The 25,358-nt window shown below is 37.1% G+C and overlaps 1 protein-coding gene across 6 annotated transcripts; it reads left to right on the top strand.

Moving 5' to 3' along the window:
• Positions 1-20,635: 20,635 nt before the first annotated feature.
• LOC127071028 (ADP-ribosylation factor 6) lies at positions 20,636-23,850 on the top strand. 6 transcript variants are annotated; one of them, XM_051009799.1, is made up of 5 exons: positions 20,636-20,654; positions 22,595-22,720; positions 22,829-22,932; positions 23,022-23,220; positions 23,371-23,850. In XM_051009799.1, the coding sequence occupies exons 2-5, from the start codon at positions 22,639-22,641 to the stop codon at positions 23,511-23,513; spliced, it is 528 nt and encodes a 175-aa protein (XP_050865756.1). In that variant the 5' UTR covers positions 20,636-20,654; positions 22,595-22,638; the 3' UTR covers positions 23,514-23,850. The 6 variants fall into 6 exon arrangements, with proteins under 6 accessions (XP_050865756.1, XP_050865752.1, XP_050865751.1 ...); XM_051009795.1 differs by lacking the exon at positions 20,636-20,654 and adding an exon at positions 21,613-21,889 and having other exon boundaries at positions 22,609-22,720; XM_051009794.1 differs by lacking the exon at positions 20,636-20,654 and adding an exon at positions 21,622-21,889.
• Positions 23,851-25,358: the final 1,508 nt, after the last annotated feature.

The raw sequence follows: 25,358 nt of genomic DNA, 5'->3' as shown, positions 1-25,358 counted from the left end.
GACCCTTGGGAGGGGCCCTCGGGTGTGGGCCTTTGTGCGGGCTACTTTCTCAGTATCTTGCAAAGAAGCTCTTTCCTCTTTATATTTTCTTCTCCTTTTCTTTTTCTTTTAATCTTTTTCTGTTTCAGGTGAGATCATCGAGAGATGGATCATCGAGGGATGGATCATCGAGGGATGGATCATCGAGGGAACGGTCAAGTGATTTTTATTTCTTTCATTATAGTACATTTATATTTATTCTGCACATTTCTACTTATTATAAGCATTTCTTTTATGTATAAGCAAGGTTATATTTATTATAGGCATATTTATTATATTTATTACATGCTTTCTATAGATTATACGTCTTTTTATTTATAGAAACGCATAGATACGTAATAGTTTAAACGATTACCCGAGATTAATTACTCTACTTTCTCTCGACTTTGGTACTTTGATTTTTTTCGGGTGAAGCGATCATCAATATATTCGTCCGTCGTTCCAAATTCTATCTTTCTCTTGCACTCACACTCTCATTCCCAGTTTCTTTTCTCCTTTCTCTCTTCTTCTTTTTCTTCTTCACATCTGCTTTTACTCTTTCTTTTTTTCTGTTTCTAAATCATCGAGGGATCGATCATCGTGGGATCTTTACACGGAAGTTAATGGAACCTCGCTGCATATAATTAATATTATATTCAGAGAGGGTATGTCTCCTTGCTTCCGTACGCGATGATAGGGATAACATTCACGCGCGTGCTGGTCGTCACGCGCATGAGTGTTCGCGGTCGCGAGATTATAAGTCCTACCGAGGACTACGTTTTGATTTTTGAAATATAGACACGACCGGTCGTGTCTCGAGATGTCTGAAGCTGACGGTGCGGACGGTGGCGTTCTTCGTAAGCAGGGTCTCGTAAGCGTTCTCGTTCGTCTCCAGTTTTCTCATAAGCCGGAAACTCCCGATGCGGAAAGACATCTCGAACGCGAATTTTAGAGTAGAGTCCCCGTTAGCCCGTGGGTCCCCAGATGCAGCTACCTCCTCGTGGTGGGACCTGGGTCGGTAGTACTTGCGATATATTGAAATCTGTCAAATTGTTTCTAAAATCTTTAATTAAATTCTATATGTTATCTAAAATCTATAACGAAATTGTATATACAATCATATAGCGCAAGTACTACCGGGCGGATGGCTGCATATTTCAATCTCTTTCCAAAATCTCTTTTCTGACAAATTTCAATCAGAATAATTTAAATTAATTATATTTTAAATTGCTAATCATACTTTAACAGATAAATAGATTGAATATATCAAAATTTTAAATTAATAAAGTTATAAAATTATTACCGAAACGGACAGAAAACTTTTCTATAACACATATGTTCTCTGTCATTTATATTTATCCATGTTTACTTTCATTACTTATATACTTTTATTAATTATATTGATTATATACTTTTATTAATTACATTGATTATATACTTTTATTAATTATAGATTTTTGATAATTATATTGATTATATACATTTATTTACTATATTCATTACTTTTATTAACTATTATTAATTATTAGTCTTGGGTGGGACCCTTGGGAGGGGCCCTCGGGTGTGGGCCTTAGGCGGGTTTCGTTCTTTCACTAGGGAAAAATTGAACTCAATTATGTTACTGTGATTTTTGTCGAGTTAACCATTCTTCGAGTTACACATTCATCGTTCGAAATTCTACTTTTCTCACTCGCATTTCCGCAAATACTCTCAGTTTCTTTTCTCCTTTATCTCTTCTTCCTTCTTTTCCTCTTTTCTTTTTATTCTTTTTGATTATCTTTTGATACTGTCTTTCTGTTTCAGGTTAGATCATCGAGGGAGCCATCATCTAGGGAGCCATCATCGAGGGACCGACCATCGTGAAATTAAATTTTTACAGGAAAGTATTTGAATGTAAATGTCTTTTTGCATATAATTTTACATGTAATTTTACATATAATTTTTGCTATTATATTTAATTTTTATCTTTTTAGTTTTTTTCTTTATATTTAATTTTTATATTTTAATTTTTTGTCTTATATTTAATTTTTGCCTTTTTAATTTTTGCTCTTATATTTAATTTTTATTGTCTTTTAAATATTTGCTTTAATATTGAATTTTTACTATTTTTTTAATTTTTCTTTTAAATTTATGTTTTCTTTAATTCTTTTTCTGTTTCAGATTAGGTGACCGAGGGACCGATCTTCGTGGGAATTTTACACGGAAGTTAATGGAACCTCTCTGCATATAATTCTTATTATATGCAGGGAGGGTATGTCTCCTTGCTTCCGTACGCGAACGATAGGGAAAACACTCACGCGCGTGACGGCCGGCACGCGCGTGGGTGTTCGCGGACGCGAGATTAAGTCCTGCCGAGGACTACGTTTTGATTTTTGGAGTCGAAATATAGACACGACCGGTCGTGTCTCGAGATGTCTGAAGCCGACGGTGTGGACGGCGGAGCGATCTGTAAGCGGGGTTTTATACATCTCCAGTTTGCTGAGAAGTCTGAAGCTCCCGAAGCGGAAAGGCATCTCGGATCGCGGATTTTAGAGTAGAGTCCCCGTTAGTCCGCGGGTCTCTACATGCAGCAACCTCCACGCGGTGGGACCTGGGTCGGTAATACTTGCGTTATGTCGAAATTTTATGAGATCCAAGTATTACCGAGCGAATGGCTGCACACTTCAAAATCTTTTTCAAAATCTTTTCCATGTAATCCTAAGTTACATTTCGCATGGTTTCATACATCTTTCGTATCTTCCACAATAAGTTTACAGTCATTTCTGTTCTTCGAAACGCATAGCTCTATAACATAACAATTAATCGGGATTAATTATTATGGTTTCTCTCGGGTGGGACCCTTGGGAGGGGCCCTCGGGTGTGGGCCTTAGGCGGGTTTCGTTCTTTTGCTAGGGAAAACTTGAACTCAATTATGTTACTCTGATTTTCGCTGAGTTAACCATTCTTCGAGATGCACATCCATCGTTCGGAATTCTATTTTTCTCATGCGTAAATACGCAAATTTTCCCTTTTTTTTCCTTTTTCTGTCTGCCTATTCTTTTCCTTTTTTCTTTATATCTGTTTCTCATTGCATTTCATACTTTTTCTGTTTCAGGTTAGATCATCGAGGGACCGATCATCGAGGGACCGATCGTCGTGAAATTAAATTTTTGCAGGGAAGTTTTCGCATATAATTTTATATATAATTTTCGTTCTTATATCTAATTTCTATTATACTTTTAACTTTTGCTTTTGCATTTAACTTTTGTTAACTTTTTAATTTTTGCTTTTATATTTAATTTTTATTATCTTTTTAATATTTGCTTTTATATTTAATTTTTATTATCTTTTTAATTTTTGATCTTATATTTAGCACTACAATCATTTTTTTTCTGTTTCAGATTAGGTGACGGATCATCGTGGGATCTTTACACGGAAGTTAATGGAACCTCTCTGCATATAATTCTTATTATATGCAGGGAGGGTATGTCTCCTTGCTTCCGTACGCGAACGATAGGGAAAACACTCACGCGCGTGACGGCCGGCACGCGCGTGGGTGTTCGCGGACGCGAGATTAAGTCCTGCCGAGGACTACGTTTTGATTTTTGGAGTCGAAATATAGACACGACCGGTCGTGTCTCGAGATGTCTGAAGCCGACGGTGTGGACGGCGGAGCGATCTGTAAGCGGGGTTTTATACATCTCCAGTTTGCTGAGAAGTCTGAAGCTCCCGAAGCGGAAAGGCATCTCGGATCGCGGATTTTAGAGTAGAGTCCCCGTTAGTCCGCGGGTCTCTACATGCAGCAACCTCCACGCGGTGGGACCTGGGTCGGTAATACTTGCGTTACGTCGAAATCTTATGAGATACAAGTATTACCGAGCGAATGGCTGCACACTTCAAAATCTTTTTCAAAATCTTTTCCATGTAATCCTAAGTTACATTTCGCATGGTTTCATACATCTTTCGTATCTTCAACAATAAGTTTACAGTCATTTCTGTTCTTCGAAACGCATAGTTCTATATCGTAACAATTAATCGGGATTAATTATCATAGTTTCTCTCGGGTGGGACCCTTGGGATGGGCCCTTGGGCGTGGGCTTCTGTGCGGGTCTCCTTCTTTCTGCATAGAAAAATCGAGCTGGATTTTTGTACTCTGGTATTCGTCGATCTTTTACGTTCATCTTTTCTTCCCAATTTTATCTTCTTCACACGTGCATGTGTTCCATTGCGTCTTACGGATATTCTTTTCTTTCTATTCTTTTCTGCTCCATCCTTTTCACGTGTGCGCACGTTCTGGCTTTCTTCTTCTTTTCTCTTCTTTCTCTTCTTCTTATCCTCTTCTTCACATATATCGATATATCCGCGCGGAATACGGGTAGGATAGAAAGAACATTTACGCCTGTGTCGGCGGGCACAGACGTGGTGTTCTCGCGCGCGAATAAAAGTCCTTCGGTAATGGACTTCGTTTGATTGCCAAAACGAATAAATGATCGGTCGTGTGTCGGTTTATGTGCTGCCGAGTAGTATGGTTTGCTATCCGTAAGTGTGGACTGACCCTCCTCCTGTTAGCCGCCTGAATTCTTGGACAGTGCATTGAACGTCGCGGACGCGAGTTAGAGTCACCGTTATGCTAACACTCACGGGAGTGTTCGGGCGCGAGTAAAAGTCCTACCGGGGACTTCGTTTTATAGAACGCCGATTATTTGAACACGCCGGTCACGCGAATTTCAGAGTAGAGACCCCGTTAGACCGTGGGTCTCCAACTGCAGCAACCTCCACGCGGTGGGACCTGGGTCGGAAGTACTTGCGTTTCGTCAAATCTTATGGTGTGCAAGTATTGCCGAGCGAATGGCTGCGTTCTTTAAGAGTTCTCCAAAATTTCTCCTATGTAATTCCAAATTAAACATCGAAGGACGTACATTTTACATTCTTTCTTACACTTTCCGTATATTCATTAGTCAATTCACAGTCATATCTGTTCTTTGAAATTGTCAGCTCTGTAATATTGAAATAATCATTGGAGATTAATTATCATAGTTTCTCTCGGGTGGGACCCTTGGGATGGGCCCTTGGGCGTGGGCTTCTGTGCGGGTCTCCTTCTTTCTGTACCGAAAAATTCAGCTCGATTTCCGTACTCTGACTTCGGTCGCATTCATTTTCTCTTTTCTTTTCTTTTCTATGTTCATCTTTTCATTTCAATTTCATCTTTTTCACACGTTCGTGCACGCGTTCCGTTGCACCTTCAGATATTCTTTTCTTTCTTTTCTTCCGAGTTCTATGGTTCTCACATGCGCGCACGTTCCGGCTTTCTGTTCCTCTCTTTCTCTTCTTCTTCTCCTCTTCTTCACGGATTTCGATATGTCGGCGCAGGTTCGATGTATCGTCGAAGGGTTGGTTCATATTCGATTGTTAGACGCGAATACGGGTAAGATAGAAAGAACATTTGCGCCTGTGTCGGCGGGCACAGGCGTGGTGTTCCCGGGCGCGATTAAAAGTCCTACGATAATGGACTTCGTTTGATTGCTAAAAACGAACGAATGACCGGTCGTGATACGGTCATCGGATGACTGTAGAGTGAGACGGTCTATGTGCTACTGAGGAGGATGGTTTATGGCTATTTGTAAGGATGTTCAGTCCGTTGACTGACCCACCTTATATCTATAGTCACCTGAGTCCATGGTGAGGTGTATGCAACCCCGCGGGACCGCGAATTAGAGTAGAGTCACCGTTATTCTAACACTCACGTGGATGTTCGGGCGCGATTAAAGGTCCTACCGTGGACTTCGTGTTATTGTTCGAAATGCGAAAGGCACGGACGGTCGTGCTTAAAGGCGGGATATGGGCATCCGAGGCTGACGGCCTCAACGTTATCCCTAGTAGGATACCGTTGCGGACTCGATGTCCCTGTTCGCTCATATTACCTCGCGAACGCCGGGAATGCGGATTTTAGAGTAGAGTTGCCGTTGTACTAACACCACGTGAGTGTTCGGGCGCGAATTAAGTGTCCTACCGTGGACTTAGTTTTATTTGCCTGATATATAGATAAGATTACGCCGGTAATGCGTATTTTGAAGTAGAGTCATTCGGACACTCACGTGAGTGTCCGAGCGCGATTAAAAGTCCTACCGGGGACTTCGTTTTATTTGTTCGGCGATTATTTGCTCACGCCGGTCCCGCGAATCTTAGAGAGTAGAGTCACCGTTAGCTCGTGGGTCCCCAGATGCAGCAACCTCCAAGCGGTGGGACCTGGGTCGGTAATACTTGCGATATATCGAGATCTATGTCTTAATTATATTTAAAGTCTGTAACTAAATTATATGTATAATTATAAAACGCAAGTATTACCGGGCGGATGGCTGCATATTTCTATATTTTTACAACATCTCTAAGTTCAATTAACCGTTAAATTGATTACATTTTGAATTGTTAGTTATACTTAATACACAGATAAATAAATTTGAATATAACAAAATTTTTAAGTAATTTTCTAAAAAATTTTTAAGTAATTAAGAAAACGCACAGAAATCTTTTCTGTCGTCTTTATGTTCATTATCATTCCTATTTATTCTTATTTACTTTTATTAATTATATACTTCTATTAGTTATATTAGTTATATACTTTTATTAATTATTCGAATTATTTACTTTTATTTATTATATTAGTTATATTTAAGAACTTTTAATTGTTGTTTGTCTCGGGTGGAACTTTTGGTAGGGGCATTCCGGTGTGGACTTTTGGGCGGTTTACTGTTTCAGTATCTTTGCAGTGCAATTTTTCATTTTTTCTTTCTTTACTTTTTCTCTTTCTTCTCTTTTTTCTTTTTTTCTCCTCTTCTTTTTTAACTGTTGCCAAGGACTCATATAACACCGGGCAAATAGTTGCATATTTCAATGTTTTTTCTATAACGGAGAAATATTTTATTTTAAAATTAAATTGTGAAGTGGGGATAATTTTCTTTGTGAGTCGAAATCAAAATCGGTCCTCTGAACGACTTTGACAGTTACTAGTTTAGTTGTGCATTGGACTTTGACCAGTGAACATAGAAATTTTCGCGGATGCCATTCGTGCAAGCATTAACGAACAGTTAATTCGAATATGTAACAGCTTATTTGATTTTAGACTTAAATGCGAAGTGGGGATACACGGCTTCGAGAGACGACAACAATATCGCGTCTTTGGCCGACCTGTTTATTTCCTGATTCAGTTGTGCGTTGGACTTTGACCAGTGAACATAGAAATTTTCGCGGATGCCATTCGTGCAAGCATTAACGAACAGTTAATTCGAATATGTAACAGCTTATTTGATTTTAGACTTAAATGCGAAGTGGGGATACACGGCTTCGAGAGACGACAACAATATCGCGTCTTTGGCCGACCTGTTTATTTCCTGATTCAGTTGTGCGTTGGACTTCGACCAGTGAACATAGAAATTTTCGCGGATGCCATTCGTGCAAGCATTAACGAACAGTTAATTCGAATATGTAACAGCTTATTTGATTTTAGACTTAAATGCGAAGTGGGGATACACGGCTTCGAGAGACGACAACAATATCGCGTCTTTGGCCGACCTGTTTATTTCCTGATTCAGTTGTGCGTTGGACTTCGACCAGTGAACATAGAAATTTTCGCGGATGCCATTCGTGCAAGCATTAACGAACAGTTAATTCGAATATGTAACAGCTTATTTGATTTTAGACTTAAATGCGAAGTGGGGATACACAGCTTCGAGAGACGACAACAATGTCGGGTCTTTGGCCGACCTTTATAGTTCCTGGTTCAGTTGTGCTTTGGACTTCGACGAGTGAACTTAGAAATTTTCGCTCCTTTGTGGGACTTTGAAAAACTATCTCCACGGTTGGACTTAGAAATTTTCGCACCTTTGGGGGACTTTGAAAATCTATCTCTACGAGTGGACTTGGAAATTTTCGCAGGATCCCGAATTCGAGCGAATATTAACGAAGACTTAAAGTAAGTATATTTATCTATCATATATTTGTTGAATGATTTATACAGTTTTCATTGTAACAACGATACTAATTATTTCGTTTGTATTTTTGTTTCAGAACCTCGTTGCAATCGCGCGCGTTGCAATGATGTAATCGAGTGTTGGTATCGCTAAAATAAATTTATCGCGAAGTAGAAGCGGTGTTTGTTCGTTCGCGTTTCGCGATTTAAACCATAAGTGTTTTTGCATAGACTGCGCGCAATGCAGTCCTTAGATTCAGTGTTTGTTCGCGTAGTTTTTTGATTTTTTAACAGTCGCACAGACTGTACTTGTAAAATATAGTAGAGTTGCGTTAAGTAAATTCAGTGACCGTTCGTCAATAAGTAACTATCGCGAATTAGAGTCAGTGCATCACCGAAGAGGATCTCAACCAACTTCGATGTCGACCTACCTCATGTTCAACCAACTACAAATCGTCCACCCTCAATTTCGACCTAAATCGCGGTCCAGTGTTTTGGAGCCATCGCAGAACTTCTTAAGTGGTGAGTTAATTTTTGAGTTCCTCCGATCACTCAATCATGTCGAGGACGAAAGGTCCGAATCGGCACGGGTGATTGGTTGTAATTAATTAGTAAAAGAGCAATGAGTGACCACGAGTAAATTTCTTCGGAGATTTACTCGTGAATGGTTCGTTATTCTTTGATTTATTTATTAGATCAGGATAGAGTCTTCTTGCTTAAACGCGTTTACTATGATTATTTGAAATTTTTAATATTTGAATGCATTTTTAAATAATTTTGTCCCGCGAGAATAGTACAAAAATCGCGATATTCGCGATTTTGAATAATAAATAAGCAAGAAGACATTAGCGATGGATAGTTCCTTGATTACAAGCGAGATCGTATAATTTCTTTTCTAATAATTAGAATAATCGCTTGTAAGAAGGAGCGTCCAATGATTTTTCGTTACATTTTTAGATAAAGATTAATCAATTTTATTAATAAAAGAAAAGTCTCAATAGAGTCATTGCTTTTGAAAGAATAAAGTAGAGTAGAGAAAAGACAAAGAGACTTGTAAAATCACAACGCGTAGAACATAGAACAAGTTAATCGATTTTTAGCTTAGGATTTTCAGCAATTAATATATTAATTCTCGTTTCTCTACCGATGCTTTCTCGATTTTTCGTTTCAGGATTGGTTTAGAATTACGTTAGATTAGTTAGTTTTCTTCGACGTTTCAGAATAAGAGATAGTTCTAGTTTCTTGGCGATAGTTGACGATAGTTCAAATGTTCCATAGTAGTTGTTAGGGCACGAAGCAAAGAAGAGGCTATGTGCCGAAGAGGCCCCCACAAATTGTGGCTCAAGAGGGCAACTATTAGACTATAGAGTTATTTTCGAAGGTTCGACAGAACACTTCGAGAATGGCTCTTAATCATATTTTAATTATACCATGTTGTCACTCAGAATGCTCTTATATAATAATAATTTAATTTTCAGAAACTAAGAAGATCTATTCATTCCGTGTCCCATCTTGCCACACGTTGCCACGCGTTCGCGAATAGAATTTTTACGTATTTTATACATTTTTATTATTAGAGTCGAGTAATAAATTTTTCCCATATTTCTTTTCTAAAGTTCAATTAAATCAGTAATTTTATTTTTATAAAATCAAGTTTTATATTAAAGTAATAATTTCGAAACGTATAAAATATGGCAATTGTGAGGACCACTGAAAGTGCACTGAATAAAAGTGCAGATGGGAATGAAACAAGAACATTGAAATACATAGCATATTCTTGTCTCACTTTTACAGGAAGGATACCTAACAGGATTCCAGTATTACCCAGCATATGGCTGCATAGCCGTAGATTGAACAATTATTTTAAACAGTTGATTAAATTGTTCATTAACTCCTCTATCTTCTCTCGGGTGGGACCCTTGGGAGGGGCCCTCGGGTGTGGGCCTTAGGCGGGTTTGGTTCTTTTACTGAAGAAAAATCGAATTCAATTACGATATTCTGATTTTTGTCGATTGAACCGATCTTCGAGATACACATCCATCGTTCGGAATTCTATTTTTCTCATGCGTACATACGCAAATTTTTCCTTCTTTTTTCCTTTTTCTGTCTGCCTATTCTTTTCCTGTTTTCTTTATATCTGTTTCTCATTCTATTTCATACTTTTTCTGTTTCAGGTTAGCTCATCGAGGGATCGATCAACGAGGGACCGATCATCGAGGGACCGATCATCGTGAAATTAAATTTTTACAGGGAAGTCTTTGCATATAGTTTTATATATAATTTTCGTTCTTATATCTAATTTCTATTATACTTTTAACTTTTGCTTTTGCATTTAACTTTTGTTAACTTTTTAATTTTTGCTTTTATATTTAAGTTTTATTAACTTTTTAGTTTTTGCTCTTACATTTAATTTTTAATATCTTTTTAATATTTGCTTTTATATTTAATTTTTATTATCTTTTTAATTTTTGATCTTATATTTAGCACTACAATCATTTTTTTTCTGTTTCAGATTAGGTGACGGATCATCGTGGGATCTTTACACGGAAGTTAATGGAACCTCTCTGCATATAATTCTTATTATATGCAGGGAGGGTATGTCTCCTTGCTTCCGTACGCGAATGATAGGGAAAACACTCACGCGCGTGACGGCCGGCACGCGCGTAGGTGTTCGCGGACGCGAGATTAAGTCCTGCCGAGGACTTCGTTTTGATTTCAGAAATCGAAATATAGACACGACCGGTCGTGTCTCGAGATGTCTGAAGCCGACGGCGTGGACGGTGGAGCGATCTGTAAGCGGGGTTTTACACATCTCCAGTTTGCTGAGAAGCCCGAAGCTCCCGAAGCGGAAAGGCATCTCGGATCGCGGATTTTAGAGTAGAGTCCCCGTTAGTTCGCGGGTCTCTACATGCAGCAACCTCCACGCGGTGGGACCTGGGTCGGTAATACTTGCGTTATGTCGAAATTTTATGAGATCCAAGTATTACCGAGCGAATGGCTGCACACTTCAAAATCTTTTTCAAAATCTTTTCCATGTAATCCTAAGTTACATTTCGCATGGTTTCATACATCTTTCGTATCTTCAACAATAAGTTTACAGTCATTTCTGTTCTTCGAAACGCATAGCTCTATAACATAACAATTAATCGGGATTAATTATTATGGTTTCTCTCGGGTGGGACCCTTGGGAGGGGCCCTCGGGTGTGGGCCTTAGGCGGGTTTGGTTCTTTTGCTAGGGAAAACTTGAACTCAATTATGTTACTCTGATTTTCGCTGAGTTAACCATTCTTCGAGATGCACATCCATCGTTCGGAATTCTATTTTTCTCATGCGTACATACTCAAATTTTTCCTTCTTTTTTCCTTTTTCTGTCTGCCTATTCTTTTCCTATTTTCTTTATATGTTTCTCATTCTATTTCATACTTTTTCTGTTTCAGGTTAGCTCATCGAGGGACCGATCAACGAGGGACCGATCATCGTGAAATTAAATTTTTACAGGGAAGTCTTTGCATATAGTTTTATATATAATTTTCGTTCTTATATCTAATTTCTATTATACTTTTAACTTTTGCTTTTGCATTTAACTTTTGTTAACTTTTTAATTTTTGCTTTTGCATTTAACTTTTGTTAACTTTTTAATTTTTGCTTTTATATTTAATTTTTATTATCTTTTTAATATTTGCTTTTATATTTAATTTTTATTATCTTTTTAATTTTTGATCTTATATTTAGCACTACAATCATTTTTTTTCTGTTTCAGATTAGGTGACGGATCATCGTGGGATCTTTACACGGAAGTTAATGGAACCTCTCTGCATATAATTCTTATTATATGCAGGGAGGGTATGTCTCCTTGCTTCCGTACGCGAACGATAGGGAAAACACTCACGCGCGTGACGGCCGGCACGCGCGTGGGTGTTCGCGGACGCGAGATTAAGTCCTGCCGAGGACTACGTTTTGATTTTTGGAGTCGAAATATAGACACGACCGGTCGTGTCTCGAGATGTCTGCAGCCGACGGTGTGGACGGCGGAGCGATCTGTAAGCGGGGTTTTATACATCTCCAGTTTGCTGAGAAGTCTGAAGCTCCCGAAGCGGAAAGGCATCTCGGATCGCGGATTTTAGAGTAGAGTCCCCGTTAGTCCGCGGGTCTCTACATGCAGCAACCTCCACGCGGTGGGACCTGGGTCGGTAATACTTGCGTTATGTCGAAATTTTATGAGATCCAAGTATTACCGAGCGAATGGCTGCACACTTCAAAATCTTTTTCAAAATCTTTTCCATGTAATCCTAAGTTACATTTCGCATGGTTTCATACATCTTTCGTATCTTCAACAATAAGTTTACAGTCATTTCTGTTCTTCGAAACGCATAGCTCTATAACGTAACAATTAATCGGGATTAATTATTATGGTTTCTCTCGGGTGGGACCCTTGGGAGGGGCCCTCGGGTGTGGGCCTTAGGCGGGTTTGGTTCTTTTGCTAGGGAAAACTTGAACTCAATTATGTTACTCTGATTTTCGCTGAGTTAACCATTCTTCGAGATGCACATCCATCGTTCGGAATTCTATTTTTCTCATGCGTACATACTCAAATTTTTCCTTCTTTTTTCCTTTTTCTGTCTGCCTATTCTTTTCCTATTTTCTTTATATGTTTCTCATTCTATTTCATACTTTTTCTGTTTCAGGTTAGCTCATCGAGGGACCGATCAACGAGGGACCGATCATCGTGAAATTAAATTTTTACAGGGAAGTCTTTGCATATAGTTTTATATATAATTTTCGTTCTTATATCTAATTTCTATTATACTTTTAACTTTTGCTTTTGCATTTAACTTTTGTTAACTTTTTAATTTTTGCTTTTGCATTTAACTTTTGTTAACTTTTTAATTTTTGCTTTTATATTTACTTTTTATTATCTTTTTAATATTTGCTTTTATATTTAATTTTTATTATCTTTTTAATTTTTGATCTTATATTTAGCACTACAATCATTTTTTTTCTGTTTCAGATTAGGTGACGGATCATCGTGGGATCTTTACACGGAAGTTAATGGAACCTCTCTGCATATAATTCTTATTATATGCAGGGAGGGTATGTCTCCTTGCTTCCGTACGCGAACGATAGGGAAAACACTCACGCGCGTGACGGCCGGCACGCGCGTGGGTGTTCGCGGACGCGAGATTAAGTCCTGCCGAGGACTACGTTTTGATTTTTGGAGTCGAAATATAGACACGACCGGTCGTGTCTCGAGATGTCTGAAGCCGACGGTGTGGACGGCGGAGCGATCTGTAAGCGGGGTTTTATACATCTCCAGTTTGCTGAGAAGTCTGAAGCTCCCGAAGCGGAAAGGCATCTCGGATCGCGGATTTTAGAGTAGAGTCCCCGTTAGTCCGCGGGTCTCTACATGCAGCAACCTCCACGCGGTGGGACCTGGGTCGGTAATACTTGCGTTACGTCGAAATCTTATGAGATACAAGTATTACCGAGCGAATAGCTGCACATTTCAAAATCTGTTTGAAAATCTTTTCCATGTAATCCTAAGTTACATTTCGCATGGTTTCATACATCTTTCGTATCTTCCACAATAAGTTTACAGTCATTTCTGTTCTTCGAAACGCATAGCTCTATAACGTAACAATTAATCGGGATTAATTATTATGGTTTCTCTCGGGTGGGTCCCATGAGTAGGGCTCATGGGCGTGGGCTTCTGTGCGGGTCTCCTTCTTTCTGCATCGAAAAATCGAGCTGGATTTTTGTACTCTGGTTTTCGTCGATCTTTTACGTACATCTTTTCTTCCCAATTTCATCTTCTTCACACGTGCATGTGTTCCATTGCGTCTTACGGATATTCTTTTCTTTCTTTTCTTTTCTGCTTCATCCTTTTCACGTGTGCGCATGTTCTGGCTTTCTTCTCCTTTTCTTCTCTTTCTCTTCTTCTTTGCCTCTTCTTCCCGAATCTCGATTTATCCGCGCGGAATACGGGTAGGATAGGAAGAACATTTACGCCTGTGTCGGCGAGCACAGGCGTGCTGTTCTCGGGCGCGAGTAAATGTCCTACGGAAATGGACTTCGTTTGATTGCCAAAACGAATAAATGATCGGTCGTGTGTCGGTTTATGTGCTGCCGAGTAGTATGGTTTGCTATCCGTAAGCGTGGACTGACCCTCCTCCAGTTAGCTGCCTGAATTCTTGGACAGTGCATTGAACGTCGCGGACGCGAGTTAGAGTCACCGTTATGCTAACACTCACGGGAGTGTTCGGGCGCGAGTAAAAGTCCTACCGGGGACTTCGTTTTATAGAACGCCGATTATTTGAACACGCCGGTCACGCGAATTTCAGAGTAGAGACCCCGTTAGACCGTGGGTCTCCAACTGCAGCAACCTCCACGCGGTGGGACCTGGGTCGGAAGTACTTGCGTTTCGTCAAATCTTATGGTGTGCAAGTATTGCCGAGCGAATGGCTGCGTTCTTTAAGAGTTCTCCAAAATTTCTCCTATGTAATTGCAAATTAAACATCGAAGGACGTACATTTTACATTCTTTCTTACACTCTCCGTATATTCATTAGTCAATTCACAGTCATATCTATTCTTTGAAATTGTTAGCTCTGTAATATTGAAATAATCATTGGAGATTAATTATCATAGTTTCTCTCGGGTGGGACCCTTGGGATGGGCCCTTGGGCGTGGGCTTCTGTGCGGGTCTCCTTCTTTCTGTACCGAAAAATTCAGCTCGATTTCCGTACTCTGACTTCGGTCGAATTCATTTTCTCTTTTCTTTTCTTTTGTTTTCTTTTCTTTTCTATGTCCATCTTTTCATTTCAATTTCATCGTTTTCACACGTGCCTGTGTTATATTATAACTTCCGGATCTCCTTTCTTTCTATTCTTCTGAGTTTTGTCATATTCACGTGCGCGCATGTTCCGGTTTTCTTTTCCTCTTACTCATCTTCGCGGTTTTCGATATATCGGCGCAGGTCCGATTTATCGTCGAAAGGTTCATTTCATAATCGATTGCTATACGCGAATACGGGCAGGATAGGAAGAACACTCACGCCTGTGTCGGCGGGCACAGACGTGGTGTTCTCGGGCGCGGATAAAAGTCCTACGGTAAAGGACTTCGTTTGATTGCTAAACCGTATAATGACCGGTCGTGTGTCGGTTCGTGTGCTGCCGAGCGGTATGGAATTGCTATCCGTAAGCGTGGACTGACCCTCCTCCTGTTAGCCGCCTGAATTCTCGGTTGGTACGTGGACGCCGCGAACGCGAATTTAGAGTAGAGTCACCGCTATCATAACGCTCCCGGGAGTGTTCGGGCGCGATTAAAAGTCCTACCGGGGACTTCGTTTTATAGAACGCCGATTACTTGATCACGCCGGTCACGCGAATTTTAGAGTAGAGTCCCCGTTAGCTCGTGGGTCCCGAGACGCAGCAACCTCCTAGCGGTGGGACCTGGGTCGGTAGTACTTGTGATATATTAAAATCTATGTCTAAATTGTATCAAAAATCTATTATTAAAATATATACGTAATTATATAGCGCAAGTACTACCGGGCGAATGGCTGCGTATTTCAATGTTTTTCCAAAATCTCTTCTGTCTAACTTCAATTAGACGTTAAATTAATTTCATTCTACATTATTAGTTATATTTTCACAGATAAATAAATTTCAATATAAGAAAATTTTAAATGAATTTTCTAAGAGAACGCACTGAAAATTTTTCTATCCCACTTATGTTAGCTATCGTCCGTATTTATCCTGATTTACTTTTATTACTAATATACCTTAATAATCGTATACTTTTGATAATTACATTAATTATATAGTTTTACCTACTATATGAATATGCTCATGTTAGCTATCATTCGTATTTATCCTGATTTACTTTTATTACTTATATACCTTAATAATCGTATACTTTTGATAATTATATTAATTATATACTTTTACTTACTATATGAATATGCTCATGTTAGCTATCATTCGTATTTATCCTGATTTACTTTTATTACTTATATACCATAATAATTGTATACTCTTGATAATTACATTAATTATATACTTTTACTTACCATATGAATCACTATTATTAACATTTATTTATTGTTAGTCTCGGGTGGGACCCTTGGGAGGGGCCCTCGGGTGTGGGCCTTAGGCGGGTTTCGTTCTTTTGCTAGGGAAAACTTGAACTCAATTATATTACTATGATTTTCGCTGAGTTAACCATTCTTCGAGATGCACATCCATCGTTCGGAATTCTATTTTTCTCATGCGTACATACTCAAATTTTTCCTTCTTTTTTCCTTTTTCTGTCTGCCTATTCTTTTCCTATTTTCTTTATATGTTTCTCATTCTATTTCATACTTTTTCTGTTTCAGGTTAGCTCATCGAGGGACCGATCAACGAGGGACCGATCATCGTGAAATTAAATTTTTACAGGGAAGTCTTTGCATATAGTTTTATATATAATTTTCGTTCTTATATCTAATTTCTATTATACTTTTAACTTTTGCTTTTGCATTTAACTTTTGTTAACTTTTTAATTTTTGCTTTTGCATTTAACTTTTGTTAACTTTTTAATTTTTGCTTTTATATTTAATTTTTATTATCTTTTTAATATTTGCTTTTATATTTAATTTTTATTATCTTTTTAATTTTTGATCTTATATTTAGCACTACAATCATTTTTTTTCTGTTTCAGATTAGGTGACGGATCATCGTGGGATCTTTACACGGAAGTTAATGGAACCTCCCTGCATATAATTCTTATTATATGCAGGGAGGGTATGTCTCCTTGCTTCCGTACGCGAACGATAGGGAAAACACTCACGCGCGTGACGGCCGGCACGCGCGTGGGTGTTCGCGGACGCGAGATTAAGTCCTGCCGAGGACTACGTTTTGATTTTTGGAGTCGAAATATAGACACGACCGGTCGTGTCTCGAGATGTCTGAAGCCGACGGTGTGGACGGCGGAGCGATCTGTAAGCGGGGTTTTATACATCTCCAGTTTGCTGAGAAGTCTGAAGCTCCCGAAGCGGAAAGGCATCTCGGATCGCGGATTTTAGAGTAGAGTCCCCGTTAGTCCGCGGGTCTCTACATGCAGCAACCTCCACGCGGTGGGACCTGGGTCGGTAATACTTGCGTTACGTCGAAATCTTATGAGATACAAGTATTACCGAGCGAATGGCTGCACACTTCAAAATCTTTTTCAAAATCTTTTCCATGTAATCCTAAGTTACATTTCGCATGGTTTCATACATCTTTCGTATCTTCAACAATAAGTTTACAGTCATTTCTGTTCTTCGAAACGCATAGTTCTATATCGTAACAATTAATCGGGATTAATTATCATAGTTTCTCTCGGGTGGGACCCTTGGGATGGGCCCTTGGGCGTGGGCTTCTGTGCGGGTCTCCTTCTTTCTGCATAGAAAAATCGAGCTGGATTTTTGTACTCTGGTATTCGTCGATCTTTTACGTTCATCTTTTCTTCCCAATTTTATCTTCTTCACACGTGCATGTGTTCCATTGCGTCTTACGGATATTCTTTTCTTTCTATTCTTTTCTGCTCCATCCTTTTCACGTGTGCGCACGTTCTGGCTTTCTTCTTCTTTTCTCTTCTTTCTCTTCTTCTTATCCTCTTCTTCACATATATCGATATATCCGCGCGGAATACGGGTAGGATAGAAAGAACATTTACGCCTGTGTCGGCGGGCACAGACGTGGTGTTCTCGCGCGCGAATAAAAGTCCTTCGGTAATGGACTTCGTTTGATTGCCAAAACGAATAAATGATCGGTCGTGTGTCGGTTTATGTGCTGCCGAGTAGTATGGTTTGCTATCCGTAAGTGTGGACTGACCCTCCTCCTGTTAGCCGCCTGAATTCTTGGACAGTGCATTGAACGTCGCGGACGCGAGTTAGAGTCACCGTTATGCTAACACTCACGGGAGTGTTCGGGCGCGAGTAAAAGTCCTACCGGGGACTTCGTTTTATAGAACGCCGATTATTTGAACACGCCGGTCACGCGAATTTCAGAGTAGAGACCCCGTTAGACCGTGGGTCTCCAACTGCAGCAACCTCCACGCGGTGGGACCTGGGTCGGAAGTACTTGCGTTTCGTCAAATCTTATGGTGTGCAAGTATTGCCGAGCGAATGGCTGCGTTCTTTAAGAGTTCTCCAAAATTTCTCCTATGTAATTCCAAATTAAACATCGAAGGACGTACATTTTACATTCTTTCTTACACTTTCCGTATATTCATTAGTCAATTCACAGTCATATCTGTTCTTTGAAATTGTCAGCTCTGTAATATTGAAATAATCATTGGAGATTAATTATCATAGTTTCTCTCGGGTGGGACCCTTGGGATGGGCCCTTGGGCGTGGGCTTCTGTGCGGGTCTCCTTCTTTCTGTACCGAAAAATTCAGCTCGATTTCCGTACTCTGACTTCGGTCGCATTCATTTTCTCTTTTCTTTTCTTTTCTATGTTCATCTTTTCATTTCAATTTCATCTTTTTCACACGTTCGTGCACGCGTTCCGTTGCACCTTCAGATATTCTTTTCTTTCTTTTCTTCCGAGTTCTATGGTTCTCACATGCGCGCACGTTCCGGCTTTCTGTTCCTCTCTTTCTCTTCTTCTTCTCCTCTTCTTCACGGATTTCGATATGTCGGCGCAGGTTCGATGTATCGTCGAAGGGTTGGTTCATATTCGATTGTTAGACGCGAATACGGGTAAGATAGAAAGAACATTTGCGCCTGTGTCGGCGGGCACAGGCGTGGTGTTCCCGGGCGCGATTAAAAGTCCTACGATAATGGACTTCGTTTGATTGCTAAAAACGAACGAATGACCGGTCGTGATACGGTCATCGGATGACTGTAGAGTGAGACGGTCTATGTGCTACTGAGGAGGATGGTTTATGGCTATTTGTAAGGATGTTCAGTCCGTTGACTGACCCACCTTATATCTATAGTCACCTGAGTCCATGGTGAGGTGTATGCAACCCCGCGGGACCGCGAATTAGAGTAGAGTCACCGTTATTCTAACACTCACGTGGATGTTCGGGCGCGATTAAAGGTCCTACCGTGGACTTCGTGTTATTGTTCGAAATGCGAAAGGCACGGACGGTCGTGCTTAAAGGCGGGATATGGGCATCCGAGGCTGACGGCCTCAACGTTATCCCTAGTAGGATACCGTTGCGGACTCGATGTCCCTGTTCGCTCATATTACCTCGCGAACGCCGGGAATGCGGATTTTAGAGTAGAGTTGCCGTTGTACTAACACCACGTGAGTGTTCGGGCGCGAATTAAGTGTCCTACCGTGGACTTAGTTTTATTTGCCTGATATATAGATAAGATTACGCCGGTAATGCGTATTTTGAAGTAGAGTCATTCGGACACTCACGTGAGTGTCCGAGCGCGATTAAAAGTCCTACCGGGGACTTCGTTTTATTTGTTCGGCGATTATTTGCTCACGCCGGTCCCGCGAATCTTAGAGAGTAGAGTCACCGTTAGCTCGTGGGTCCCCAGATGCAGCAACCTCCAAGCGGTGGGACCTGGGTCGGTAATACTTGCGATATATCGAGATCTATGTCTTAATTATATTTAAAGTCTGTAACTAAATTATATGTATAATTATAAAACGCAAGTATTACCGGGCGGATGGCTGCATATTTCTATATTTTTACAACATCTCTAAGTTCAATTAACCGTTAAATTGATTACATTTTGAATTGTTAGTTATACTTAATACACAGATAAATAAATTTGAATATAACAAAATTTTTAAGTAATTTTCTAAAAAATTTTTAAGTAATTAAGAAAACGCACAGAAATCTTTTCTGTCGTCTTTATGTTCATTATCATTCCTATTTATTCTTATTTACTTTTATTAATTATATACTTCTATTAGTTATATTAGTTATATACTTTTATTAATTATTCGAATTATTTACTTTTATTTATTATATTAGTTATATTTAAGAACTTTTAATTGTTGTTTGTCTCGGGTGGAACTTTTGGTAGGGGCATTCCGGTGTGGACTTTTGGGCGGTTTACTGTTTCAGTATCTTTGCAGTGCAATTTTTCATTTTTTCTTTCTTTACTTTTTCTCTTTCTTCTCTTTTTTCTTTTTTTCTCCTCTTCTTTTTTAACTGTTGCCAAGGACTCATATAACACCGGGCAAATAGTTGCATATTTCAATGTTTTTTCTATAACGGAGAAATATTTTATTTTAAAATTAAATTGCGAAATGGGAATAATCTTTCTGCGAAATATCGAAATCTGTGTCTAAGTGATACAGCGCAAGTACTACCGGGTGAATAGCTGCTTAAATAAATTTTCACTTTATGTATGTTTAACTAAAAACAAGAAACGGGAAGTTTATACAACTAATAAAGACTTTTTAATAATTTGTCTTTCGAAAAGTATAATCTAGCGCATTGTTTGTTTTTTTGAATTTTGGATGCACCATTATTTTTATTACACAATAATTTTTGTCTTACACTAACTCGGTTGTTAGGTAACACGTAAGAAGGATGTATAACTTAACAAGCTTATAATAAATGCACTGATGCAATAGGCATATAGTGGGGACTGTTTCAGTATCGAGTTTGTAGTTCATATTTTCTCCATACCTGTCGCTGAAGTCACATACGCTACGAGCGAAAGGTGGTGAACACCTTAATTATTGATGAAAGTCGTGTTGTATGTACCTAACCTATTTTATCTTGATAGTAGATTAATGTAATAGGAAATAATAGTTTATCGTTCATGCTTTTTTCTGGATAACTCTTCCCATCAGTAGTGAGATTAAAAAAAAGTTAAATTTTCCATAAAAATATTAAAAATGTTTATATGTACTTCAATTTGTTTGTAAATTCGTAACTTTGCAAAAGTCTTATTATGCAAATTCTAAAATTCATTTGTTACATCATGTTTTAACTCAAAATCAGATATTTCGATATCATTTTCACATGTAAGGATTAAAATTTTACAACCTCTTTACACGTTTATATAACATTCTATATTTGTATAATTAACAAACTTTTCCAAATTGATCGTTGCAAATAACGTTTCTACAAATATTATTAAAAAATCTTATCTCAAAAATTACCTAACTCTTAGCTTATCGACGATAAGATTAATTTTAACAAAAAATGTATATAGTTTCTAGGAATGTAATTTAGATGGTGCCACAAGCAATTTCTCGTGCGATTTTATCATCGCGAATCATTAAAAAAAAAAAGAAAGAAAAGAGAAAAATCATATCATAAAAAATATCCTGAAAGGAAAGAACTAATGTCAAAACAAGAAAAAAATTAACAATGCTATAAAAAATGAGAAATAATTCAAAAGTATCTTGAAAAATAAACAAATTGTTCTTAATCTTTCTAAAGAATTAACTTTACCGTAACACATAGCTAATCAATTATTCGTTTAGTCGTTCGTTCCACGCCCATTCCATTTTCCGAAGAATTTTTCGATTATATTAAAAATATATATGTATAATAGCAAATATATCTATATAGATAATTTAGAAAAATTAAGAAAAATGATTGATACAATTCAAGGAAGTTCAAATATTTTATAAAGATTAATCATAATTGCCTTTCATAGATGAAAAGAACTAGTATAGTGGCAATATGTGGTGGCGCCTAAAATTATGTGTGAATTTAGTATATATAATATATAGTTATATACACACACACACACATATATATATACATGCTTCAACGATCTCAAGCTCAAGTTGCGTTTTCTTTCAAGTTGCACGCGTGTGTTCCTTGGAACTTGCGGGAGCATTATGTTATACGTGCCTAAATAACGTTTTTGGTAATGTTACTGCAGTATTACGACTGTATTAAAAAAGTTATGTGCAGTGTCGTGTTGTGATGTACCGATGTGCCGATAAAACAATCGATCTTTGTAAATGTTTTACGGTAAGTTTTACGAAAATAACGTGTGGACGCGCGTGTTAATTCATCAGAAGAAAATACGATTGAGAGACTGCAACATACTTAATAAAATTCGTCATCGATTGTCATGTAAAACGCGTGGGCGACGATAAAAGAGTTATCCTACTGGTCGTTATGCTTGTCTTTTACGTGTTCAAATTAAAAACGAATTTATTATATTCCAAATGGTAAAGTTATAAATTATTATCCGTGCGTGTGCGATCCATTTACAAATTTCGTCCTACATAGGTAGATCTCAGCCTCGTTTTTATTTTACTTTATATTCCAGAGATTTTTTATGTTTTCTTTCTTTTTCTTTTTATCATCGTCTTAAAATATTCATCAATTTCATTCATAATTCAATTAATCATTAATTTGCTTTTATTTATATATCTTTTCACGAGGAATACAACATTTTTATTTTAAACGTTTTTTATCTGTTCGAACGTTATAGCTCTTCAGAGGTTATGTATTTATACAATTGCAAACTGTTTCTTTAATAAAAGACTATAATAGTAATTAATAAATCTATAGAAAAATTAAATTGCACCAAATGCATTATAACCGTTAATAATATATTAAAAAGTATATCCGGTAGAGTAATTAGTTACCTGAAAATGATGTGATATTGCTACTTGTATTATTGTTAAACTACTAAAAAAAGGTCTTGAATTTTCTAATATTATACAGTATATGGAATCCAGGTGGCAGGTGCCTAGAAAGCAGCTGGTAAGATGGGAAAGTTGTTGTCAAAAATTTTTGGCAACAAGGAGATGCGAATTCTTATGTTGGGATTGGATGCTGCAGGAAAAACTAGTATCCTTTCTACTTTTACTAATTTGTTTTTCATTAATTAGTACTTTCTGATAGAATACGATCTAACAGATCTACCATATATTTTATTTCCTTAATTATTTATGTCAGCAATATTGTATAAACTTAAATTAGGACAGTCTGTGACAACTATACCGACTGTAGGATTTAATGTAGAAACTGTTACCTATAAAAATGTTAAATTTAACGTCTGGGTAAGTTCGTGTTAAAATATCTATCATTAATAGTAATATAAATGTGAAACATTTGCAATTAGAATTGATTACTTTGTGTGTTCTTTTAGGACGTAGGTGGACAGGATAAAATACGTCCATTATGGCGTCATTATTACACAGGAACACAAGGTCTTATTTTTGTAGTAGACTGTGCAGACAGAGATAGAATTGATGAAGCACGTCAAGAACTCCATCGGATTATAAATGATAGAGAAATGCGTGATGCTATTATTTTAATTTTTGCTAATAAACAAGATCTTCCTGATGGTAAGTTATATTGCAAACAACAGAACAAACATTTTATTTATTGTAGCATAATCTTTATCATACAAATTATTATTATTTTTTTGTAGTATATACTTTATATATGAGAAAATATGTGCATTGACTTCGTTTAAGAATTTTATTTTCATTTAGCGATGAAACCCCATGAGATTCAAGAAAAGTTGGGGTTAACTAGGATACGGGACAGAAATTGGTATGTTCAACCATCATGTGCTACCACTGGAGATGGGCTTTATGAAGGCCTTACATGGTTGACCAGTAACCACAAATTATGAGCAAATATTTATTTTTGATCAATTGGCTTAGATATGGAAAATATACACCTGTATTTTTATTTTAACTTATCATATGGAGGCTCTGTAAGGCACAATTGACATTGATCGAGTCAATGGGATGATTTCGATAAAGAAAGATACTGCAATTCAGAAATGCTCCTTACATACTGTGGTGTGTGTTCCAATAATATTGATAATAAGAGCATAGTAATATATCATGAAGCCAACTAAGAGAAATTGTAACCATTATTATTATTATTATTATTATTATTAGCTGTCCATTGCCACCCATAAGATGTAATTAAAACATTATCGAATAGAGTTATATACTTTCAGACTGCATTTTCTTATAATTTAAACACTTTTAGAAGCATACATATTTATAAAGAATGTGCTGTAACAATTACAAAAATATTTTAACATTCACAACTTTAGCTGTGGTATTAAGGAAATTGTACATCCTTATGGATTGACATGCCTTATTCTGACTGTATATTATTACAATGTTTTAATGTGGTCATATACTAAGTATACAGTACATTGATATACCATGTAATTTATAATCTAAATGATAATTCACTTTTTCTACAACAGGATATTCACAAAATTCATCCAGTCCATGTAGTCTTCCAGTTCTAGTGAAGTGCGTGAAAGTGTAAGTCTAATTGCATAATATTTCCCTGTCTTACTTTATTTTTTTATATTATTAGCAATTCATACACTTTCATACTTCACTTTAATTGAAATTCATTAATATCTTATACAAAATGGACATGTTTTTTCGCACAAACTATAAGGGGCAAAATATCGTATGACTTGCAGTTATACTCATTGATATCAGTTAAAGGAACGTGTTATTATATAACAACATTCACACAATGCCAACATTTTTACTATATGCAAGTATTAAATAACAAACAGTTAGAATTAGGTTGCCATATTTCTGACACAAATTGTAAGTTCTATGAAAAATGTATCTTGTGAATCCTTCATTACTTTTTTATAATTAGTAGGATAAGAACTGAAATATGAATTAATATTCACAACTGTTTAATTAAATTATAAATTCCAGTTTTTATATACTTACAAAGAAAGAAAAAAGAAATACAAGTTAACAATGTATATTAATAATCACAATTATAAGTCTATAAAACTGTTCCTTTAATAATTCGTATTAGCTAACTTTCATAAAATCTCAAGTTGAAAAACAAAGGAACACTGTGCAAAAATATGATTTAGATTTAGAGAAGGATAATAAAAATCGGGCTTTGGAATAACATGATACTTTCTTTACCGATATGCACTGATCTTAATGAAGGCTCTATGGCTATATTATTCATACCAATTCATAATTCATTTCCTATTGCAATGGATCGTCTAACAAAAATTTTCTTTCGTTTTAAAGTATAAAGCTTTTTATTAAATTTCCTTGTTTCAGTATTCATTACACATTTAGGATTCATATGAAATTAAACTTAATCAATGCATTCCAATATCTCTTCAGTTTTTCTACACAACAGTGCATACAATTGAACTATCATATATAAAATCGTATATTTCAGATATTAATACTGAAGAGAAAGTGATATAGAATTCTATGTTATTCCACAAGAAGTCATACTTTTTTATATGCTCCATTGTATATAAAACCATAAGTATTATACGGGATTGATACAAAATATAAGCATAAATAATATCATTAAATTCATAAGAAAATAAAAAATGTGCACACTACTTATCTCACTTCTGTTGTGTTATATTCTACATTGACATTTTTTAAAAATTATGAAATTTATGTACAATCTAATTGTTAATGTATAATATAATTTTAAACGTTTAATGTTA

Source organism: Vespula vulgaris, chromosome 20, assembly GCF_905475345.1.
Source record: "Vespula vulgaris chromosome 20, iyVesVulg1.1, whole genome shotgun sequence".
In the NCBI taxonomy this organism is placed as follows: domain Eukaryota; kingdom Metazoa; phylum Arthropoda; class Insecta; order Hymenoptera; family Vespidae; genus Vespula; species Vespula vulgaris.
The sequence above is the reverse complement of the archived record's forward strand: the minus strand, read 5'-3'. Positions and strand labels throughout refer to the sequence as shown.